Source organism: Rhinatrema bivittatum, chromosome 4, assembly GCF_901001135.1.
Source record: "Rhinatrema bivittatum chromosome 4, aRhiBiv1.1, whole genome shotgun sequence".
In the NCBI taxonomy this organism is placed as follows: domain Eukaryota; kingdom Metazoa; phylum Chordata; class Amphibia; order Gymnophiona; family Rhinatrematidae; genus Rhinatrema; species Rhinatrema bivittatum.
The window spans coordinates 237,251,266-237,271,186 of record NC_042618.1 but is presented as its reverse complement, the minus strand read 5'-3'; the positions used below and the strand labels follow the sequence as shown (position 1 = coordinate 237,271,186).

The following is a 19,921-nucleotide window of genomic DNA, read 5'->3' as shown; positions in this document are numbered from 1 at the left end:
TCTGGCAAAGAAAAAGACACTGCAGAACGAGACCAAATGAAGGGGAAGAATAATGAAATTGAGAAAGACAAAGAAATGAATAAGAGATAGCTCTTACCAAGGTTAAAAGAAGAGCAAAAACCCTCTAAATCCAACTTTTTTCTAATTTCCTAATAATTACCTCTACCTGTGAGTGAAATTAAAGGCAAAGGATTGAAATGAAGGGGTAAAGATGTAAATAGAAATAGAAAGCCACTGCATCTGTTCTCTAGCTAGCTCTGTAGATCAGTGAAAAGTGTTTAATAGGGATGTGAATCGTTTTTCAACGATTAAAATTATCGTCCGATAATGTTTATATCATCTTAAATCGTTATAGAACACGATACAATAGAAATTCTAACGATTTATCGTTAAAAATCGTTAAATCGTGTTAGTGCGCACTAACTCGAGTTAGTGCGCACTAACTCCCCGTTAGTGCGCACTAACTCGATTTAGTGCGCACTAACTGAAAATGATACAAATAAACACTTTCCAGGTCACTGAAGGTCAGTTAGGAATGAATATGTGTTCCTATTGGCTGGCTGCCCTCTTATCTATTGATGTTACCAAGGTTACCACTGAGGTGATGGTTGGGGGGATGGGAAATGGAACTGGAAACTAACGAACACCAACAGAAAATGAAACAAAGTGTTCACACTTCCCAGGTCAGTAAAGGTCACTTAGGAATGAATATGTATGTATGTATTCCTATTGGCTGGCTGTGCTCTTATCTATTGATGTTACCAATATGGTTGGGGGGATGTGAAATGGAAGCTTGACAAAAAAAGTAATGTAATGATCAGCACTCACGTGACTAGAACTTGTTTGTTTATTATTTTTGTTAGCAGGCACCTGAAATGCTAGTGCATGTTGAATTTGCCAATCACTGTGCATTTTAGAAAGGTGGTCCTGGCTGGAACTGTACACAGTTCAAATATATGTAATTGATTGTTGGTAAGTGTATTTTTTAAGTAGCCACACTGGCACCAGTATGTTTACTTTTCCTCCTACTTAACTCACTAGCTCAGCTTTGTAAGAAGGGCTTCTCTGCTTGTGTGTTGTTTTTGTTTGGTGTGAGGAGAGCAGAAACATCAGATCTTTATTCAATCTACTACAGTCATCTCTTACAGTGCCCTATCCCTATTAATACCAGGAGTGTTGTGATCTTCCTGCACACAGTGCCCTAACCCTGATACCAGTCTGAGACAGCTCCCTCCCTGCATTACTAGTGAGAGGCTGGCTTCACAGACAGGGGGGAGCTGCCTGACCCTCACTCCTGACTTCCCCCCTGTCCCAGCTAGTGAATGGTGTGTGGGTGAGGGGGGGGGGAGGATGGTGAAGTCTGAGACAGCTCCCTCCCTGCATTACTAGTGAGAGGCTGGCTTCACAGACAGGGGGGAGCTGCCTGACCCTCACTCCTGACTTCCCCCATGTCCCAGCTAGTGAATGGTGTGTGGGTGAGGGGGGGGGGGAGGATGGTGAAGTCTGAGACAGCTCCCTCCCTGCATTACTAGTGAGAGGCTGGCTTCACAGACAGGGGGGAGCTGCCTGACCCTCACTCCTGACTTCCCCCATGTCCCAGCTAGTGAATGGTGTGTGGGGGGGGGGGGGGGGGGGAGGATGGTGAAGTCTGAGACAGCTCCCTCCCTGCATTACTAGTGAGAGGCTGGCTTCACAGACAGGGGGGAGCTGCCTGACCCTCACTCCTGACTTCCCCCATGTCCCAGCTAGTGAATGGTGTGTGGGTGAGGGGGGGGGGGTGGATGGTGAAGTCTGAGACAGCTCCCTCCCTGCATTACTAGTGAGAGGCTGGCTTCGCAGACAGGGGGGAGCTGCCTGACCCTCACTCCTGACTTCCCCCATGTCCCAGCTAGTGAATGGTGTGTGGGTGAGGGGGGGGGGGGAGGATGGTGAAGTCTGAGACAGCTCCCTCCCTGCATTACTAGTGAGAGGCTGGCTTCACAGACAGGGGGGAGCTGCCTGACCCTCACTCCTGACTTCCCCCATGCCCCAGCTAGTGAATGGTGTGTGGGTGAGGGGGGGGGGGAGGATGGTGAAGTCTGAGACAGCTCCCTCCCTGCATTACTAGTGAGAGGCTGGCTTCACAGACAGGGGGGAGCTGCCTGTCCCTCACTCCTGACTTCCCCCATGTCCCAGCTAGTGAATGGTGTGTGGGTGAGGGGGGGGGGGGTGGATGGTGAAGTCTGAGACAGCTCCCTCCCTGCATTACTAGTGAGAGGCTGGCTTCACAGACAGGGGGGAGCTGCCTGACCCTCACTCCTCCGGGGTATTGTGATCTTCCTGCACACAGTGCCCTATCCCTGATACCAGGGGTGTTGTGATCTTCCTGCATGCAGTGCCCTATCCCTATTAATACCAGGAGTGTTGTGATCTTCCTGCATGCAGTGCCCTATCCCTATTAATACCAGGAGTGTTGTGATCTTCCTGCATGCAGTGCCCTATCCCTGATATCGGGATGTGTGCAAGAAGATCACAACACCCCCGGTATCAGGAATAGGGCACTGTGTGCAGGAAGATCACAACACCCCTGGTATTAGGGATAGGGCACTGCGTGCAGGAAGATCACAACACTCCTGCTATTAATAGGGATAGGGCACTGTGTGCAGGAAGATCACAATACCCCTGGTATCAGGGTTAGGGCACAAGTTCTAGTCACATTGACTGATCACATTACTTGTTTTGTCAAGCTACCAACTGTTTCCATTTCCCATCCCCCATATACTGTCAGTAGGAAACTTGGTAACATGAATAAATAAGAGGGCAGCCAATAGGAATACATATTCATTCCTAAACTGACCTTAACTGACCTGAAAAGTGTCAAATTGTATCATTTTCAGTTAGTGCGCACTAACTCCCAGTTAGTGCGCACTAACTCCCGTTAGTGCGCACTAACTCGAGTTAGTGCGCACTAATCGGAAAAAACGATTTTTAACGATTTTTTAACTAAAAAATCGTGCCTAAGACGATTTTCTTGCCCTGCCACACGATTTCTATCGTTAAGACGATATGGAAAACGATTCACATCCCTAGTGTTTAATAACCCCAAATGCAGTGACAAGCTTGATGCAGTAGTTCCAGCTAGATTCCTCAAATGTTCAACTTGCCTCATTGTTCAGCAGCTGCTTTTTGATCATATTTCTATGCCTTCTTTTTTGTAGTAATGTACTTCTTAATTGTTCACTTTACTGGAATACAAGATGTGTGTATATCTTTTCTTGTTGTCATTTCCACTGAGTCTGTAAAATTTCCTTCCCTGAGTTTTTTTTAAATTTTTTATTTATTGAATTTTTTAATTAATAACAAACGATAAACTTGCCATTGGCAAATGCTGAACGTATTATACAATTTTGCAATATTTCCATTTCTGTTAATTACCTTAAAGAAACATTGTATATATACATCCAGGTTACTAAGGAAAAAATAGAGAAGATTATTTTATGAGCAATTTTTACATTTCTAGAAATATTCTCATTTAGGTATACATGCAAAACAACCCCCTATTTATCTATTTGCAGGAGTTACAATATTCTCAAGCAGATTCTCAAGGTGGACAGGATCCAAAAACAAATAAGCCTTCCCTTCAAACTTAACTAAACAGTTACAGGGATACTTTAATAAGAAGTAACCACCCTTTTCTACCACTCGCTTCCTCAAAGCCAGAAATTTCCTCCGACGTATTTGGGTACATTTGACTAGGACAGGATATACCCAAATTTGTTGCCCATAAAATAAATTCGATCTGTTACGGAAGAAAAATCTTAAAACATTTTCTTTGTCAGCAATGAAAGCAAATTTCACTAACAGTGTACTTAGCCTTTTTACCTCAATTTCTTCTTGAGATTTTTAAAGTAAATCTGAAATATTAATTACACTTTCATCAGAAATCTTTTGTTGTTTACTACCCAGATCGTCACTGTATTGGATCTTGTTCTTGTTCCTTCTTTTTTCCTAGATAAAAAGCTTTTTCAATTACCGGCATAGCCTGTTCAGGAACCTTTAATATCTGTGTAATATATGCTTTAAATAAATCAACAGGATTTATTTGCTTAACAACTGGGAAATTAACTACTCTTAAATTCAATGCCCGCATATTATTATCCAGATTTTCAAATTTTTTATGAAACTGTTCTTCAACCTTAATTTGATTACATTGAACTTTTTCAATCTTTGTAATACGATCTTCAATCTTACAGATTTCCTTTTGCTGACTTTCTATCTTTTCTGAATTACCTTTCATAGTATTATTTGCTTCCATTACTGCCACTGTCAAATTCGTAATTGAAGTATCTATCTTTGCTATATAATTCCACAATGTCTCGAGGGTAATATTTGGAGGCTTCATAATTACAGATGTTATAACTTTAGGTTTAACAGCTTTATCGATATCCCTTTGTTTAATCGTATTCAACTTTTCTGCTTTAGGTGTACTTTCATCTTTGGGGATCAAAGATGAACTACCAGAATCTTCTAATCCAAATATTTCTAGGGGTATTTCCTTATTAAACTCAATAGATGTAGTTTCTTTTATTATTCTCTGGACCGAACCACCCAAGATCTCCTGGGAAACACCTGGTTCACCTACTGGAGGAACCCCAGTTATCCCAGGTAGAGGTGGTGTTGCCAGCGCCCCTGGACTTAAAGAGATCTCCTCAACCAGGTGGGGTGCAGCCCACTCCGCTTGCACTTCCACAGCGGTTTCCTCAACAGGGGTTATCTGAAGGGATTCCAGCCAGTCCGTTACACTCCTCTGACTCATCTCAGGAACTATATTACCAGGGGAAGGTTTTAACTTAGCCTTCCTCTTGGTATGAGGCATTATGAAATTATTATTAATCAATCTATGAGATCACAAACTGAGGAGGCTAGTCGTGGCGGTGTTGCAGTCAATCTATAATAATTTTCTCTATTGGGGGTTGAGAGAGGATAAAACCAGGAAACAAATCCTACCTGAGGCGGTATTTCTAGAGTCCCATCAAAATCCCATCTCTTTACAGAAATGCTGGTTTTTCCTGAAGGCAAACCCAGACTACTCCAGACGAATCCGGGCAAAGCCAGGCAGGGGCGCGCGGCTTCGGTGCCATGCCGGCGAAGCCTACGCGCCGCAGTGAGGCTTGTTTTTATGGTCTCCTTCCGGTGCCGACCAAGAGGAAATTAGAAACAGCTGAGCCGTGTCGGGGCTGGAATCCCTCCTACCCCGGTAAGGCAGCACTGCAGGAAAGTCTTTCTCCTCTCACTCACCCCGAGTTATCAGCGCAGTGAGGCTTGTTTTTATGGTCTTCCGGTGCCGACCAAGAGGAAATTAGAAACAGCTGAGCCGCGTCGGGGCTGGAATCCCTCCTACCCCGGTAAGGCAGCCCTGCAGGAAAGTCTTTCTCCTCTCACTCCCCCCACTCCTTCCCTGAGTTTTTATTGTTTTTCACACCTAAGATTATATTAGTGTTTAAAATATCTTGAAAGCTCCTCTTATTGCTCCCATTATCAGGAATCTAAGTAAATCAGAATATAGCTATACTGACCATTATTAGTATTCCATAGAGGCATCTCAATGGATCCAACAAGATCCAGTAAAGGATAAGATATTTGAGTGCCTTACTTCCACACTCCCTTGTTAAATGAATGTCAACAAGTGTTTAGCTTTTGTTACTTTACTTTGTGTATTCCTTCATAGTTTTTTCTTAACTTATATGGCCAGAACTTTTTTCCTGGTTAATGTGAGCAAGTACTACCCATTCCCAACTACACTGTACCTACCTACTTATGTTCTCCAAATTCATTATCTCAAATGAAATCTCTTCTGGTGCTTCTTTACCCATTGCTTAGGGTATCTATATTACTCTAAAAATGTGTGAGCTCTGAAACATATTTACAAAATGCAACATTGGCAAAAATAATAATATTGTTATATTCCAGATTACTGATAAATAAATAACAGCATTTCCCATACTGACCCCATGGGACATCACTTGTACCTTATTCTGTTACGCGTGCCGTCTGCGGCAGACCCGTGGCGCGGCCCCCTCACCTCTCTCCAGTGACTCCAGTGCCTGGTCCCTCGTCTCTGGCGGCGGTAGGCCACTGGCTCCATCCTTGGGCCACCCCTGGTGCATCCGACTTAGCTACAGACCCTGGTATCTCCAGTCCAGCTACCACTCCTGTTGCTCCGTGTCGGGCCTCTCCATGAGACCCTAGGAGAGATGCTGCTACTCAGCGCCGCACCCCACACTCGGCGCGTGCGCGCGCATCACTGAATCTTAAGTAGGGCCCGCGGCGGGAACCGAGCCACAGCCCCGAATGATGATGTCAGCAGAGCCCTGGTATATAAGCCCAGACTCCGCTCCCTAGCTTTGCCTTTGCAACAGGTTTCCTCGCTGGTCGAGTACTCGTTGCCTCCTGAGAGATTCTTCTCATTCCTGTGTTCCTGATCCTTGCTGATACCTGTTCCTGGTTTCCTTGTTCCTGTTCACCACCCTACCCTCAGATTGCTTTTTGGATCTCGACCTCTGCTTTGCCTGACCACGCTGTTGACTCTCTCTAAGCCCGGACCTCTGCTTTGCCTGACCATGCCGTTGACTCCAAGTCCGGATTTCTGCTTTGCTTGATCATGCTGTTGACTCTCCCCAAGCCTGGACCGCTGCTTTGTTTATTTATTTACAAGCCGTTAAGCCCGTTAAAACGGGCTACATTACATTTTTTTTTCAGTCCATTTTCTAACACAGCACCCTTCTACACTTTTTCTCCCTCTCTCCCCCTTCCCCTCGTTCACTCCTCCCCTTCCCTCCACTCAGTCTTACTCACCCTCTGTCTCCCACTGCCTCCTTCCCCTCACTCTCACCTCCCTCCCCTTCCCTCAGTCACTCCCACCTCTCTCCCCTTCCCTCAGTCACTCCCCACCCTCTCTCAATCCCATCCCCTCCCCCTCAGCCCTCCTCCACTCCCTTTTCTCTGCTCCACAACTTCTTACCTTCCACTTACTCACATCCCTGTCTCTCACCTCTCCCTCATTCTCCCTCTCCCCCTTCCACTTACTCACATCCCTGTCTCTCACCTCTCCCTCATTCTCCCTCTCCCTCACTCGTCCCCACCCCCTACCTCCCTCCCACACACTCACCCACTCCTCCCTCCCTCTCACTCAGTCCCTCCCCCTCCCTCCCTCTCACTCAGTCCCTCCCTCCCCTCCCTCAGTCCCTCCCTCCCACTCAGTCCCTCCCTCCCTCCCTCTCACTCAGTCCGTCCCTCCCTCTCTCTCTCTCCTCCCTCCCTCTCTCTCCTCCCTCCCTCACTACTGGCCGCCGCTGCCGCCGCCCGCTGCCACCGCCCACTGCTGCCACCGCTGCCACTCGACGCCGCCATGTTGGGTTTTTTTTTCTGACGCTGGCTGAGACCGACGTGCTCGCCTGGACATGCGCGGTAGAGCTGCTCTCTACTGCGCATTTGCGGCACGTCGGTCAACCTTCATTTATTAGGTTGATTTTATGTATTTACTTAATTTTCTATATCGATGTTGGTATTTACCTTCACACCGGTTTACAATGTTTCATAACTAAGTCATAAAATACAATAAAAATTTAAACCAATCAAACAAGTAACTATAAATAAGAATCATTCTTAACTTAATATAAATTAATTAAATCATAAAGTAAATGTTAAAATTAAAAAATAAATAATCACATTATTTGTGATTATTTATTTTTTTGTCAGACCACGCCGTTGACTCTCTCCAAGCCCAGACCTCTGCGTTGCCTGACTACTCCGTTGCCTCTCTCCAGACCCAGACCTCTGCATTGCCTGACTACTCCATTGCCTCTCTCCAGACCCAGACCTCTGCTTTGCCTGACTATGTTTGCCTATCTCTGCACTCAGACCTCAGCCTTGCTTGCCACCAATTCCAGATTGCCGCCAGCCCTGACTCAAGCTAGCTCTACGATACCTCTTCAGCCTACATCCAGGACTTGGGCTATTCAGACTTCGGCCTGCTCTTGCTCGGGCGCCCTCTGTCTGACTTTGTTTTTTTGGCACCCGGGTCTCCAGGAATTTACCTCATCCAGTACAAGACTGTACCATACCCTCTGCTGTTGTCTCTAGGTTGACCTTGATCCCTCCATCGAGGATGACATACGGGGGCCCACCTAAGTCCAGCTGGCCCTGGTACCCAAAGGTTCAACCCGCAGGGAATGAGGGCTGGTATTGGTGAAGCACCAGCCGGCCTCCGTCCATCAGTCCACTTCGTCTGCCGATGGTGTGGACCCATAGGACCCTTCCTACGGGTTGCATCAACCCCACCTCTGCCCAAGGGTCCACCTCCGGTGCAACAGGTTGCAAAGTGTAGTGTTCCGACTACGGAGTTAGCAATCTGCTGTATTCTGACTGCTGGAGTTAGCAATCTGTAGTGTTCCGACTACAGAGTTTGCCATCTGAAATGTTCCCTAGGAGGAGTTTAGCAATCCGTTGTATAAGACTGCTGGAGATAGTAGTAGGTGGATCCTTGGGCCGGTGGCAGATGACCACGCCCCCAGGGGAAGATCCCGAGAGGGACCACCGGCTAGGCTTAGAGTATAGAGACAGACACGCACTAGTTCTTTTATTAAACAGGTTTTGAAACCACCAGAGGTGGCAGTAGTGAGCTGAAGTGCCCGGCAGGGCTGAAATCCCTCAGATACAGGAACAGCAATCCCTGGATGGCTGAGCTGTTGAGAAACTGCAGACAGTGAATAGGCAGGGTATGCAGAGTTCATGAACAGAACAGATGACAACACTCACATATAGGTCTCAGGGAGCTCAGGAGCTGGAAAGGGTAGGCCCTCGAGGAGTGAGTACCTGGTTCCAGGGAAAGCTCTGAGAGAGCGATGGTAACTCACAATGTTGTAGACAATGATAGGCTTCCAGGCAGAAGAGAAATGCAGATAGTCAGGAACAAGGGCCCTCGAGGAGCGAGTACCGGTTCTTGTCTGTAACCTGAAAAGCAAAGAGAGAGCGAGGCCCCCGAGGAGCGGGTACCTCTGGTAAGTCCGAGGAGGCAGAGTAGCTATGGAATCCTTTGCTAACTCAGTTCGTTAGCAATATCGGAGACCTTTAAATATCGGAAGCGGATGACTTCATCTCAGGGGGACACCCCCTGAGGTTCGCACCCTTGCTAGTACTTAACTCGGAGCGTGAGTGCGTGCGCCCTAGGCTTCAGACAACATGGCGGATCTGCAGTGTCGAGCCGGTCCAGGGATGCCGGAGGGAGATGGCAGGGATACGCGGTGGCAGCCAGCCGTCCATCAGACCTGAAGGGAGTCGCCACAGAGGTAAAGAGGGTGGAGTAAAGACGTCGGGCAATGACAGTCGCAACACAAAGGCCATGAACCCGGCAGAGCCGTGTGCCCTCCAGACCATTTCTGGCGTGGCCTCCAAAGTACAAGAACAGCAGCAGTTTCTCGAGGCACTGGAGTCCTCCCTTGAGCATCTTCATGCCCTAACCAGCAACCCAGTTCCAGTACCGGCCTTCTTGTCATCCAGAGCTGTCTCCTTCCACTCCTAGAGCCTTGTTGGCCCTACCAGCTCCACCTCATTTCAATGGTGACTCCAAGCTCTGCAGAGGTTTTATCAACAAGTGCTACATGGAGTTCGCTCTGCAGCCCTCCGTCTTTCAAGATGAACTAACCAAGGTCAGCTTTATCTTGTCTCGTCTCAAAGGGAAGGCGCTGTCTTGGGCTTCTCCCATGTGGGAGCGACCGAACTCCCTTCTACAGGAACTGTTTCGATTTGTGGCCGTATTCCGGCGGACTTTCAATGATCCTGGGTGGCATGCTGTGGCAAGCACTAGTTTGTTACACCTTCGTCAAGGTCAAAGAAGCCTATTTGACTACACAATTGAATTTCAGACTTTAGCTTCTAAACTCGCTTGACAGGAAAACTGCCTACGAGCTATCTGCCTGGATGGACTTTCCCCGCAGCTGAAGGAAGAGCTGGTAGCATGGGAGCTTCCTTCCTCTCTTGAGGACCTTATAGACCATACGGGCTGAATTGATCATCGCTCCAGGAGCCTCACTGGGAGAATCGGATGCCCAAGAAGCCCTCTCAGGTTCATTCCCTTTTGCCACCTACCTCCAGTCCTGCCTGTAGGGTCTCTATTGTGGCCAAGACGGAAGAGCCCATGCAGCTGGGCCATGGGTGGCTGTCCCTGGAAGAGTGCCTCCGGTGGAGACAAACAGGTCTGTGTCTGTATTGCGGAGCACCCGGTCACCATCTACAGGTCTGCCCAGTACGTCCGGGAAACTTCCCGGCCTAAGTTCAGTTGGGGTCCTGAACCTGGGTGCAACATCACCAGCCCCTCAGCTATCAGTACCTGTCACCTTGACCTGGGTCTCACGACCCTTTCCAGTTCTTGCTCTGGTAGATTCCGGAGCAGGAGGCAATTTTATCCTCAAGGATCTAGTTCAACTACTGGGTATAAAAACCCGTCCTCTGGAGACCTCTTTGTGCATTGTTTCCATCTATGGAGAACTGCTACCCAGTCAAATATTCCTGACCACTGAGCCAGTTCAACTTTGTACTGGCGCCGTCCATACTGAAGAAATTGAATTAATGGTACTGGAGAAATCCATTCACCCAGTAGTCTTAGGGCTACCCTGGCTCCAACATCATACCCCTCAATTTGATTGGGAGTCGCTTCAGCTGTGGAATGGGGCTCTACCTGCCATCAATCTTGTCTACATAAAGTGTTACCACCACCCGTGATTCCTCTCGCAGCTACCTCTTCAGATATACCCGTTCCTTATGCGGATTTTGAAGACGTATTTTCCAAGCAAAAAGCAGACCTTCTTCCACTTCTTCGGAGGTTTGACTGCCCCTTTGAACGTCTACCAGAGACCACGCCTCCCCGAGGGTGTACTTATTCTCTGTCTCTACCCAAGACTAAGGCCATGATGGAGTGCATTCAAGAAAACCTTGTGAAGGGGTTCATCCATCTCTCCACATCTCCTGCTGGTGCAGGATTCTTCTTTGTAACGAAGAAGGATGGGCCTCTCACGTCATGTATCGACTATCGTGGCTTGAATGTGATTACCCGCAAAGACAAGTACCCTCTGCCATTGATCGTCTGCATGGGGCCTCCATATTCATCAAGTTGGACTTACGCGGGGCATACAACTTAGTGCTGATTCGCCCTGATGATAGCTGGAAAACTGCTTTCAACACCAGAGATGGGCATTACGAATATCTGGTGATGCCCTTCAGCTTCTGTAATGTACCTGCAGTATTCCAACGAATGATGAACGAAATTTTCAGAGACCTACCATACACCAAGGTTGTGGCATACCTTGATGACATTCTTGTCTTTTCCAAAGATCTGGCTACACACCGTACAGACCTTCAACGCCTTCATGAGAAACACTTATTCACAAAATTGGATAAGTGTTTGTTTGAGAAGTCCAGCCTGCCTTTCCTCAGGTACATCATTTCACAACAAGGATTCTAAATGGATCCTGCCAAACTCAAAGGAATCCAAGATTGGCCATAGCATGTGGGTCTTAAGGCACTACAACGATTCTTAGGATTCTCAAATTATTATCATCATTTTATTCCACATTATTCAACCCTGGCAACCCCTCTGACTGCATTGACTCGTAAGGGCCAAGACACTCGAAACTTGTCTCCGGAAGCTATCACAGCCTTTCACCACCTCAAAGAAGCCTTCCTAGCCAGTTCCTGTCTCCATCATCTAGACCCAAGCCGCCCCTTCCTGGTTGAGGTGGATACCTCCGCAATCGGGGTTGGGGCGGTCCTGAGCTAATGTTCCACTTCCGGATCTGTAGTCCCGTGTTCATTTTATTCTTACAAGTTCTCTTCAGAGGAACAAAATTATGGTATCGGAGATCTGAGTTATTCTCCATCAAACTGGCTCTAGAAGAATGGCACCCATGGTTAGATGGCACTCAACACAAGTTTGTTGTATTCACAGATCACAAGAACCTGGAACATTTGAGCCATGCCCAACGTCTCAACACCTGCCAGGCTCGATAGGCTTTATTCTTTTCTAGGTTCAACTTTGAACTTTGTTATCGTCCAGCTGGAAAAAACCTCCAGGCAGATGCCCTATCATGCTCTTTTGAGCCAGAAGATACTCTGGACGAACCCATTCACATAATAGACCCAGCTTGTATCTGCTTCTCTGCAACTCACCCAGCCCCTACTGGGAAGACTGTTGTGCCCTGATGACTCTGAGAAAGAGTCCTCTGGTGAGCACGACTCAAAGTTTGATGGTCACCCAGGATGAGCATGAACCTTAGCACTGCTCCAGTGGTTCTTCTGGTGGTCCACTATGGTCTCTGACGCTAAAGCATATGTCAATTCCTGTAACACTTGTGCTTAACAAAAACCCCTGGTCAGTTGACCCTGGGGTTTGTTTCAGCCACTTCCAGCTCCCGAGGAACCATAGACCCACTTAACTTCAGATTTCATCGTGGACTTGCCACCATCTAAGGGCCATATGGTCATATGGGTCACAATAGATCGATTCTCAAAGATGACCCATTTTGTCCCCCTACCAGGCCTACCATCTGCTCCCAAGTTCGCATGACTGTTCTTTCATCACATCTTCAGATTACATGGCCTACCCAAGGACATTGTCTCTGATAGAGGTCCACAATTTGTTGTCAGATATTGGCGCACTCTTTGTCGTAAATTTCACATTAACATCAGTCTAACAACAGCCTACCACCCTCAAACCAATGGACAAACTGAACGTATGAACCGCTCCTTAAAGGCTTTTCTTTGTGTCTACATAAACGATTGTCTGAACTCCTTCCTTGGGCAGAGTTTTCTCACAACTCTCATATCACCACTGCTACGGGTATGTCACCTTTTTCCATTGTCTATGGGAAGCAACCGCAACCACCATTGCCCATACTGCTATCAGTACCTTCTCCTGCTGCGCAGGCCACTGCTGATGCCTTCAAGGCACTATGGGAACAGACGAACCTTCGCTTTCGCCAAGCCACTTCTTGGGCCAAGAGATCTGCTGACAGTTGCTGATGCTCAGCTCCTTAATTCCTTCTTGGCCAGAAAGTCTGGTTGAGCACTCGGTATATTTTGCTCAAGATACCTTCTCAAAGGTTTGCAACAAGGTACATTGGACCTTGCCCAAACACTCGTCGCATTGGACCAGTTACATATCAGCTTCAGCTGCCGTCTACGCTGGGAATCCACAATACATTCCACGTATCTCTTTTAAAACCAGTGGTCCTATCCTGGCCTTCCTGAAAAGCTCCTGAGCCATCATCATTGGTGGCAGAGACTGACACCACCTATAAAGTCCACGAAGTTCTCGATGTCCACCGTAGGGGCCGCCATGGGGAATACCTCCTTTCTTGGGAGGGTTATGGCCCCCGAAGAAAATTTGTGGGAACCAGCTTGAAACATCCTGGATAAAACCCTCTTCCTGCAATTTCATCGGGCCCATCCGGGCAAACCCAGACCTCCAAGGGGAGGGCGTAAAGGGGGGTACTGTTATGCGTGCTGTCCGAGGCAGACCCGTGGCACAGCCCCCTCACCTCTCTACAGCGACTTCAGTGCCTGGTCCCTCGTCTCTGACAGTGCTAGGCTGCCGGCTCCGTCCTCGGGCCACCCCTGGTGCCTCCGGCTCATCTGCAGACCCTGTATCTCCAGTCCAGCTACCTCTCCTGCTGCTCCATGTTGGACCTCTCTGTGTGGCCCACGGAGAGACACTGCTACTCGGCACTGCATCCTTCCCTAGGCGCGAGCTTCACTGAATCTTAAGTAGGGCCCGTGGCGGGAACCGAGCCACGGCCCCGGATGATGACGTCCGTCAGCGGATCCCTGGTATATAAGCCCAGGCTCCGCTCCCTAGCTTTGCCTTTGCAACAGGTCTCCTTGCTGGTCAAGTACTCATTCCCTCCTGAGAGATTCTTCTCGTTTCTGTGTTCCTGATCCTTGCTAACTCCTGTTCCTGGTTTCCTCATTCCTGTGTTCCTGTTCACCACCCTACCCTCGGACTGCCTTTTGGATCTTGACCTCTGCTTTGCCTGACCACGCTGTTGACTCTCTCCAAGTTGGACCTCTGCTTTGCCTGACCACGCCATTGACTCTCCCCAAGCCCGAACCTCTGCATTGCCTGACTACTCCGTTGCCTCTCTCCAGACCCAGACCTCTGCATTGCCTGACTACTCCATTGCCTCTCTCCAGACCCAGACCTCTGCATTACCTGACTACTCTGTTGCCTCTCTCCAGACCCAAACCTCTGCTTTGCTTGACTACATTTGACTATCTCCACACTCAGACTTCAGCCTTGCTTGCTACCACTTCCAGATTTCCACCAGCCCTGACTCAAGCTTGCTCTACGACGCCTCTTCAGCCTACGTCCTGGACTTGGTCTATTCAGGCTTCTGCCTGCTCTTACTCGGGCGCCCCCTGTCTGACTCTGTTCCTTTGTTGCCTGGGTCTCTGGGACTCTACCTCGTCCATTACAAGACTGTACCATACCTCTGCTGCTATCTCTGGGCTGACCTCAATCCCTCCATTGACGACGACATACGGGGGTCCACTTAAGTCCAGCTGGCCCCGGTACACAAAGACTCAACCTGCGGGGAATGAGGGCTGGTATTGGTGAAGCGCCAGCCAGCCTCTGTCCATCAGCCCACTTCACCTGCCAACGGTGGGGACCCATAGGACCCTTCATTCGGCTTGCTTCATCCCCACCTCGGCCCAAGGGTCCACCTCAGGCACAACATATTCTAATTGGAATATGTTCCAACTTATTAAGACCCACAGATGCTTCCTGTTTAGCCAGTTCCTTTTCCAGCCACTGATGATTTTGCTAATCCTCTTATCTGTAATTTAAAAATCAGCTTTTTCTGAGGTATCAAACCTCTAGTAAAATCTAAACCAATTCTTTCTGCTCCTGAATCCAGGTTTATCTTTGGTAGTCATCCCCATCCCCTTAATACGCACAAGCGTCTCCCTTTTTTCAATCACTTTTAGTGTATTCTCCACTTGGCTAACAAAGCTATATTTGCCTAGTATTTATTACAGTTCTTTTTCTGAATATGGGCACTAATGTGCCTTTCACTAATCCTGAACAACTCTCTTCATGTTAATTGACTCCTAAAACATAAGTACAATGGTTATACAAATATTTTACTTATTTATCTTTGGAGGACTTTCATCTGCTCCCAGGGATTTAACTGTTATTCAATCTAGAAACGTTTTGAGTTACTCCTTGGTAATGATAACCTCATTGTGTTTAATGTAAGGATCAGCTGTCCTGATTAGATTTTGTTCCCTCAATAGCTTTCTCACTGTAAATACTGCAGGGAAAAAAGAGTCATTAAGAATTTCTTCTTTGTCACTGATGCATTAAGTTTTTCCTCTGCCATCTAATTTAATTAATTTATTTAAACAGGGGGTGGGGTGGGGGGGAGCGGCGGCCAAATAGCTTCAAGTCCAAGATTTTACTCCGCTGCATGCATAGAGACGTGCTGCTGATTTCCCAAATGTGTTCCTTAAACAAAGCAGCACTAATATTCTATGCATGCAATGATGAAAAACTTGAACTGGCTCAGCTTGTCTCCCTGAGCATGGAGCTATGTGGTTATCCTATACTTGAAGATCCTTTTGAGCCTAACCTCGGTATGATTTTTTTTTTTTTTTATTTTAGTTTCGTAACTGTCTTACACTGTTACATGCTTTGTATTTTAAAGCTTCATCTAACCTCTCTTTTCATCATTTCAAACCCCCCCCCCTTTTTGTCACCAGTTTAAAAGGGTAACAACCCTTATGTAAGACAGAACAAGTGGCCTACATGGGGAACAAACCCACAGCCTCGGTATTCTTAGCACCACATTTTAGCCAGCTGATCTAACCAGCCATGCTTGTTTTCTGTATTAAACAGTAAAGGGAAGAGAAAGGGAACATGAGAGAGAATAAAATATGTGGACCCTGACTGGACTGTGAATGTGAATTTTTCTGCAGTTTGTTGTTGTGGCGTCCCTGGCGACGGCACTGATGGATATGTTCCCAGGACTTTCAAAAATGCATTATTCCCGAGAGCTCCTGATCCTGGCAATCTGCGTCATATGTTTTCTGCTAGGGCTACTCTTGATCACAGAGGTGAGATTTTGGTGGGATGGGGTTGTTATTGTTTAGTACTCCCATCTTCGAGAATTTGCACATTATGTTCTGTTTATACAGATAAGAAAGCCAAAACAGCACAGTTGAAAGGGTTATTTTAAATAAGATTTGACTTCTTTCACATTATTAAGACAATTTACAGAGACATTTAGCTGGGAAGCAATGGAATTTTCCAGCTAGACAATTCTATTACAAAATTGTCCCCCCTCAGAGAGGCTAAAATGACATGAGGGCTTCCAAAAAGTGTATACTTTTAGCCAGATTATGAAGAGATGCACCCAAGGGCATATTTTAAACTGGGGGAAGATTTGAAAATGTACATTCGGTATTTTATTCCACATTCTGCTACCCACAGAAATAACAGGTACAAAATACATGGGCACTTTTTATGCATGTATTTGTAGTGGATTTTCAAGGGGAAGCTACCTGCGTAGTTTCCCTTTCAAAAGTATTTACTAGATATGAGTGTACAAAAGAGCATGTTTACTTTGCAACAATGTAGGCTACTGGAAATTCTCCTGATATCTGTCTTCAAGTAGATCAAGAAAAGTCAAACATTCAGTCTATACAAATGTATAAGCAAAAAAAAAAAGTTTATTATTGTACAATAATGCTATGATTTCATGGCAAAATCCTTGATCCAACTGACAGTGATGAAACTCATGCTATAAGCTTGCTGCTCAACATTAAACCCTGCACATATTGGGGTAGATTTTCAAAAAGCGCGATTTGGCGTACTTTTGTTGGCGCATCAGGAGCAAACAAAAGTACGCTGGATTTTAGTAGATACGCGCGTAGCCGCGCGTATCCGCTAAAATCCTGGATCGGCGCGCACAAGGCTACCGATTCCGTATAGCCAGCGTGCGCCGAGCCGTGCAGCCTACCTCCATTCCCTCCAAGGCTGCTCCGAAATCGGAGCGGCCTCGGAGGGAACTTTCTTTTGCCCTCCCCTCACCTTCCCCTACCTAACCCCCCCCTCCGGCCCTGTCTAAACCCCCCCCCCCCCTTACCTTTGTCGGGGGATTTACGCCTCCCGGAGGGAGACGTAAATCCCCGCGCGCCGGGACGCGACCTGGGGGCGGGTCCGGAGGGCGCGGCCATGCCCCCGGACCGCCCCGGGCCATAACCACGCCCCCCAGGCCCACCCCCGAAACACTACGTCCCGCCCCGAAAACGCCGCGCGGATCGGGCCCGCCCCCCGACACGTCCCCGACACGCCCCCTTCGGAAAACCCCAGGACTTACGCGGGTCCCGGGGCTCTGCGCGCGCCGGTAGGTCTATGTAAAATAGGCGCACCGGCGCGCAGGGCTCTTAAAATCCGCCCCATTATTCAAAGTAATATAAATATATAAATAAATATATAACCCCATCCCAGTGTGCCTGTCCTGCATGGGTGGGGCCGTAAAATAATTTGTTTGACTCTTTGGAGCTGGAGCCTTACCAGGCTAGTTTGAATAATCTCTTACTTCCAGGGCCTGGATTCTTTGTCGAGTTGGTAGGAGGAAAGAGTACTTCCAAAGCCCCAAGTGCTAAGAGTGACCCTTGACATATTTGTTCTTGTCTCTGGGAGAAGGCTGTTGGTTACACCCGAAAGTGTGCTGAATATGCCAAATAAAACCACTGGAGCCACTGAGTTAGTGTCCAAATTTAAAGTCTTTACTGTTGAAATTTGGTGAAGAATGGCACAACCACTTAATCCACAGCACAAGAATCTTTTACTTTTATAATCTCTGTCCTCAATCTGTGCAGGAATCTCTGGCAACAGAATCAGGAAACCTCTACCTTCCAGGGCTTGGAAAAATAGAGTCCCCAGGTGGGCAGGGTCTCTCTTAGATGGGCAGGAAACCCCTGCCAAACTGGCAAAAAATATAAAGTTACTGTCTCTGCACAGAGAGCTACATTCTCTCTCTCCCTAAGGTATGATGACTCCAGATGGTCCTCAGTGATCTTAAAGTTCTTTTTACTCACAGTTATTTGGTCTTCTAGGTTTTTAGATTTCTTTAAGGATCTCAGATGGGTGGAATCCAAACTGGAACAGGAGCTTCACGCGTCCTTTGATGGGAAGGAAGAGGGGCAGCCAAACTTTCCTCCTAGATCTTCAAAAACCAAATAGTGTCCCCAAAACTGATGCAAACACTAGAGTTTATTCTTGCAACGGGTCACCACCTGTAGGGCAGATCTTCCCTTTCTCCTAGGACAAGCAGGATAGTAGTCCTCACATGTGGGTGACATCATCCGATGGAGCCCAGCATGGCAAATTTTTGTCAAAGTTTCTTAGAAGGTTTGACCAGCACTCTGAGCATGCCACTATCCATGCATCCATGTGGGGTCCCCCTTCAGTTTCTTCTTTTCCACGGTAAGTTGCCTCGTGGTTTGTGATGCTCCTCTATTTTCTTATTTTCTCGACAAGTATTGGGTTTTTTCTCATCTTCCTCATCGGGTCTCCCTTCTCGGATGGTACCTCCTTGGCATAGTAGGTTATTTGCTGCCTTTTTTCCTCATCTGTGGTCGATTCCTGACTACTCGCCTCGTGGTGACCGCTGGTCATCGACCGCAAGCTGGGTGTTTTTTGCATGGCATCATCCAGTTTTTGTTGGTGCCCCCAGTGCCAGCGGACCATATCCATCATGGATGAGGTTTGCATCCTCTTCCCGGGGGCCTTGCATGACGTCCATGAGTGTCGTCTGTGTGACCAGATGACTCCCAAATCTGTCAGGCATGTCTTGTTAAGATGGAGAAACATTTCAGTTCTTCAAAGTCTGCTCCTTCCACTCCTGCATCGGAGCCAAGAGGTAGCGGGGAGCCCCTTGATATGCTCCCTCTCGCTGTTTCTTCAAAGGATTGCAGGGATGGTGACAGATCCTCTTTGATGTCACCAGTATCCCAGACATTGGGGTCCTCCGCCTCCTCGGCATCAGGGCAACACAGGTCCAAGCACCATGGGAGATCCCACAAGCATCATCACCGTTCACTGTCAGCACATGGTTCCGGTTCTGGTGCAGTACTGGTGGAGGCCGTACTGCCACCGAAGCAACACCGGCCATCAGATGCCCCATCCTCCAATGTCCCTGGGAGTCCCAGGTGTTCCCCATTGATATTGGTGCCAGGCACCGTGCCACCTCAGAGACCTGAGGAAGAGCCGTAACACCTTGTCCCCCTACCTCAGTTCTGGCCTTACTGGACTTTCAGGAGGAGTTGGACCTCAGGGTGCAGTCAGCGGTGCTCAGGCGCTTCAGAGCATTGGCCCCCATAGCAGGGCCCGAGCCTCCGCCATCGATTCTAGCACCCATGATGGAGCGACTGGACATCCTTTTAGGTGCCCTACCGATGCAGCCAGTGCCCAAGGGGCCTTCAGTTCCAGTGGCCACTGATGCCCTCCACCGGTGCAATACCGATCATCGGGTCCTCCAAGGAGGAAGATAAGGCTGGCACCATGTTCCTGATGCCTTGGTTACCCGAGCCCTTACTGGGTCCTTCCGGCCTCCAGCGACCTCCAGTCACGATGCCAGGGGAACCATCAATTCCCACAGTGTCCTCGAGGCCTCAAATCCATCGGAGCCCAGGACTGATATCCCTCACGGGTCTCGCCCACATCATGCTGGACCTTCACAGGGTTTGTCAGGGCCATGGCCGAAGCCATTCCCTTCCAGTTGGAAGTACTCCAGTTCGTTGACGCTCCTAAGGAGATTGTGGTGGTTCCCATCCACAACATCTTCAAGGACCTTCTCCTTCGGATGTGGGAGCACCCGATTTC

The 19,921-nt window shown here is 47.9% G+C and overlaps 1 protein-coding gene across 2 annotated transcripts in view; it reads left to right on the top strand.

Annotated features, from left to right (window-relative positions):
- LOC115090603 (sodium- and chloride-dependent betaine transporter-like) overlaps positions 1-19,921 on the top strand; it is a 368,393-nt gene that overhangs the window by 300,358 nt on the left and 48,114 nt on the right. For both annotated transcript variants that reach the window (XM_029599943.1, XM_029599944.1), the window contains exon 11: positions 16,009-16,146. In XM_029599943.1, the coding sequence (XP_029455803.1) occupies positions 16,009-16,146 (138 nt within the window). The remainder of the gene's footprint in view (positions 1-16,008; positions 16,147-19,921) is intronic.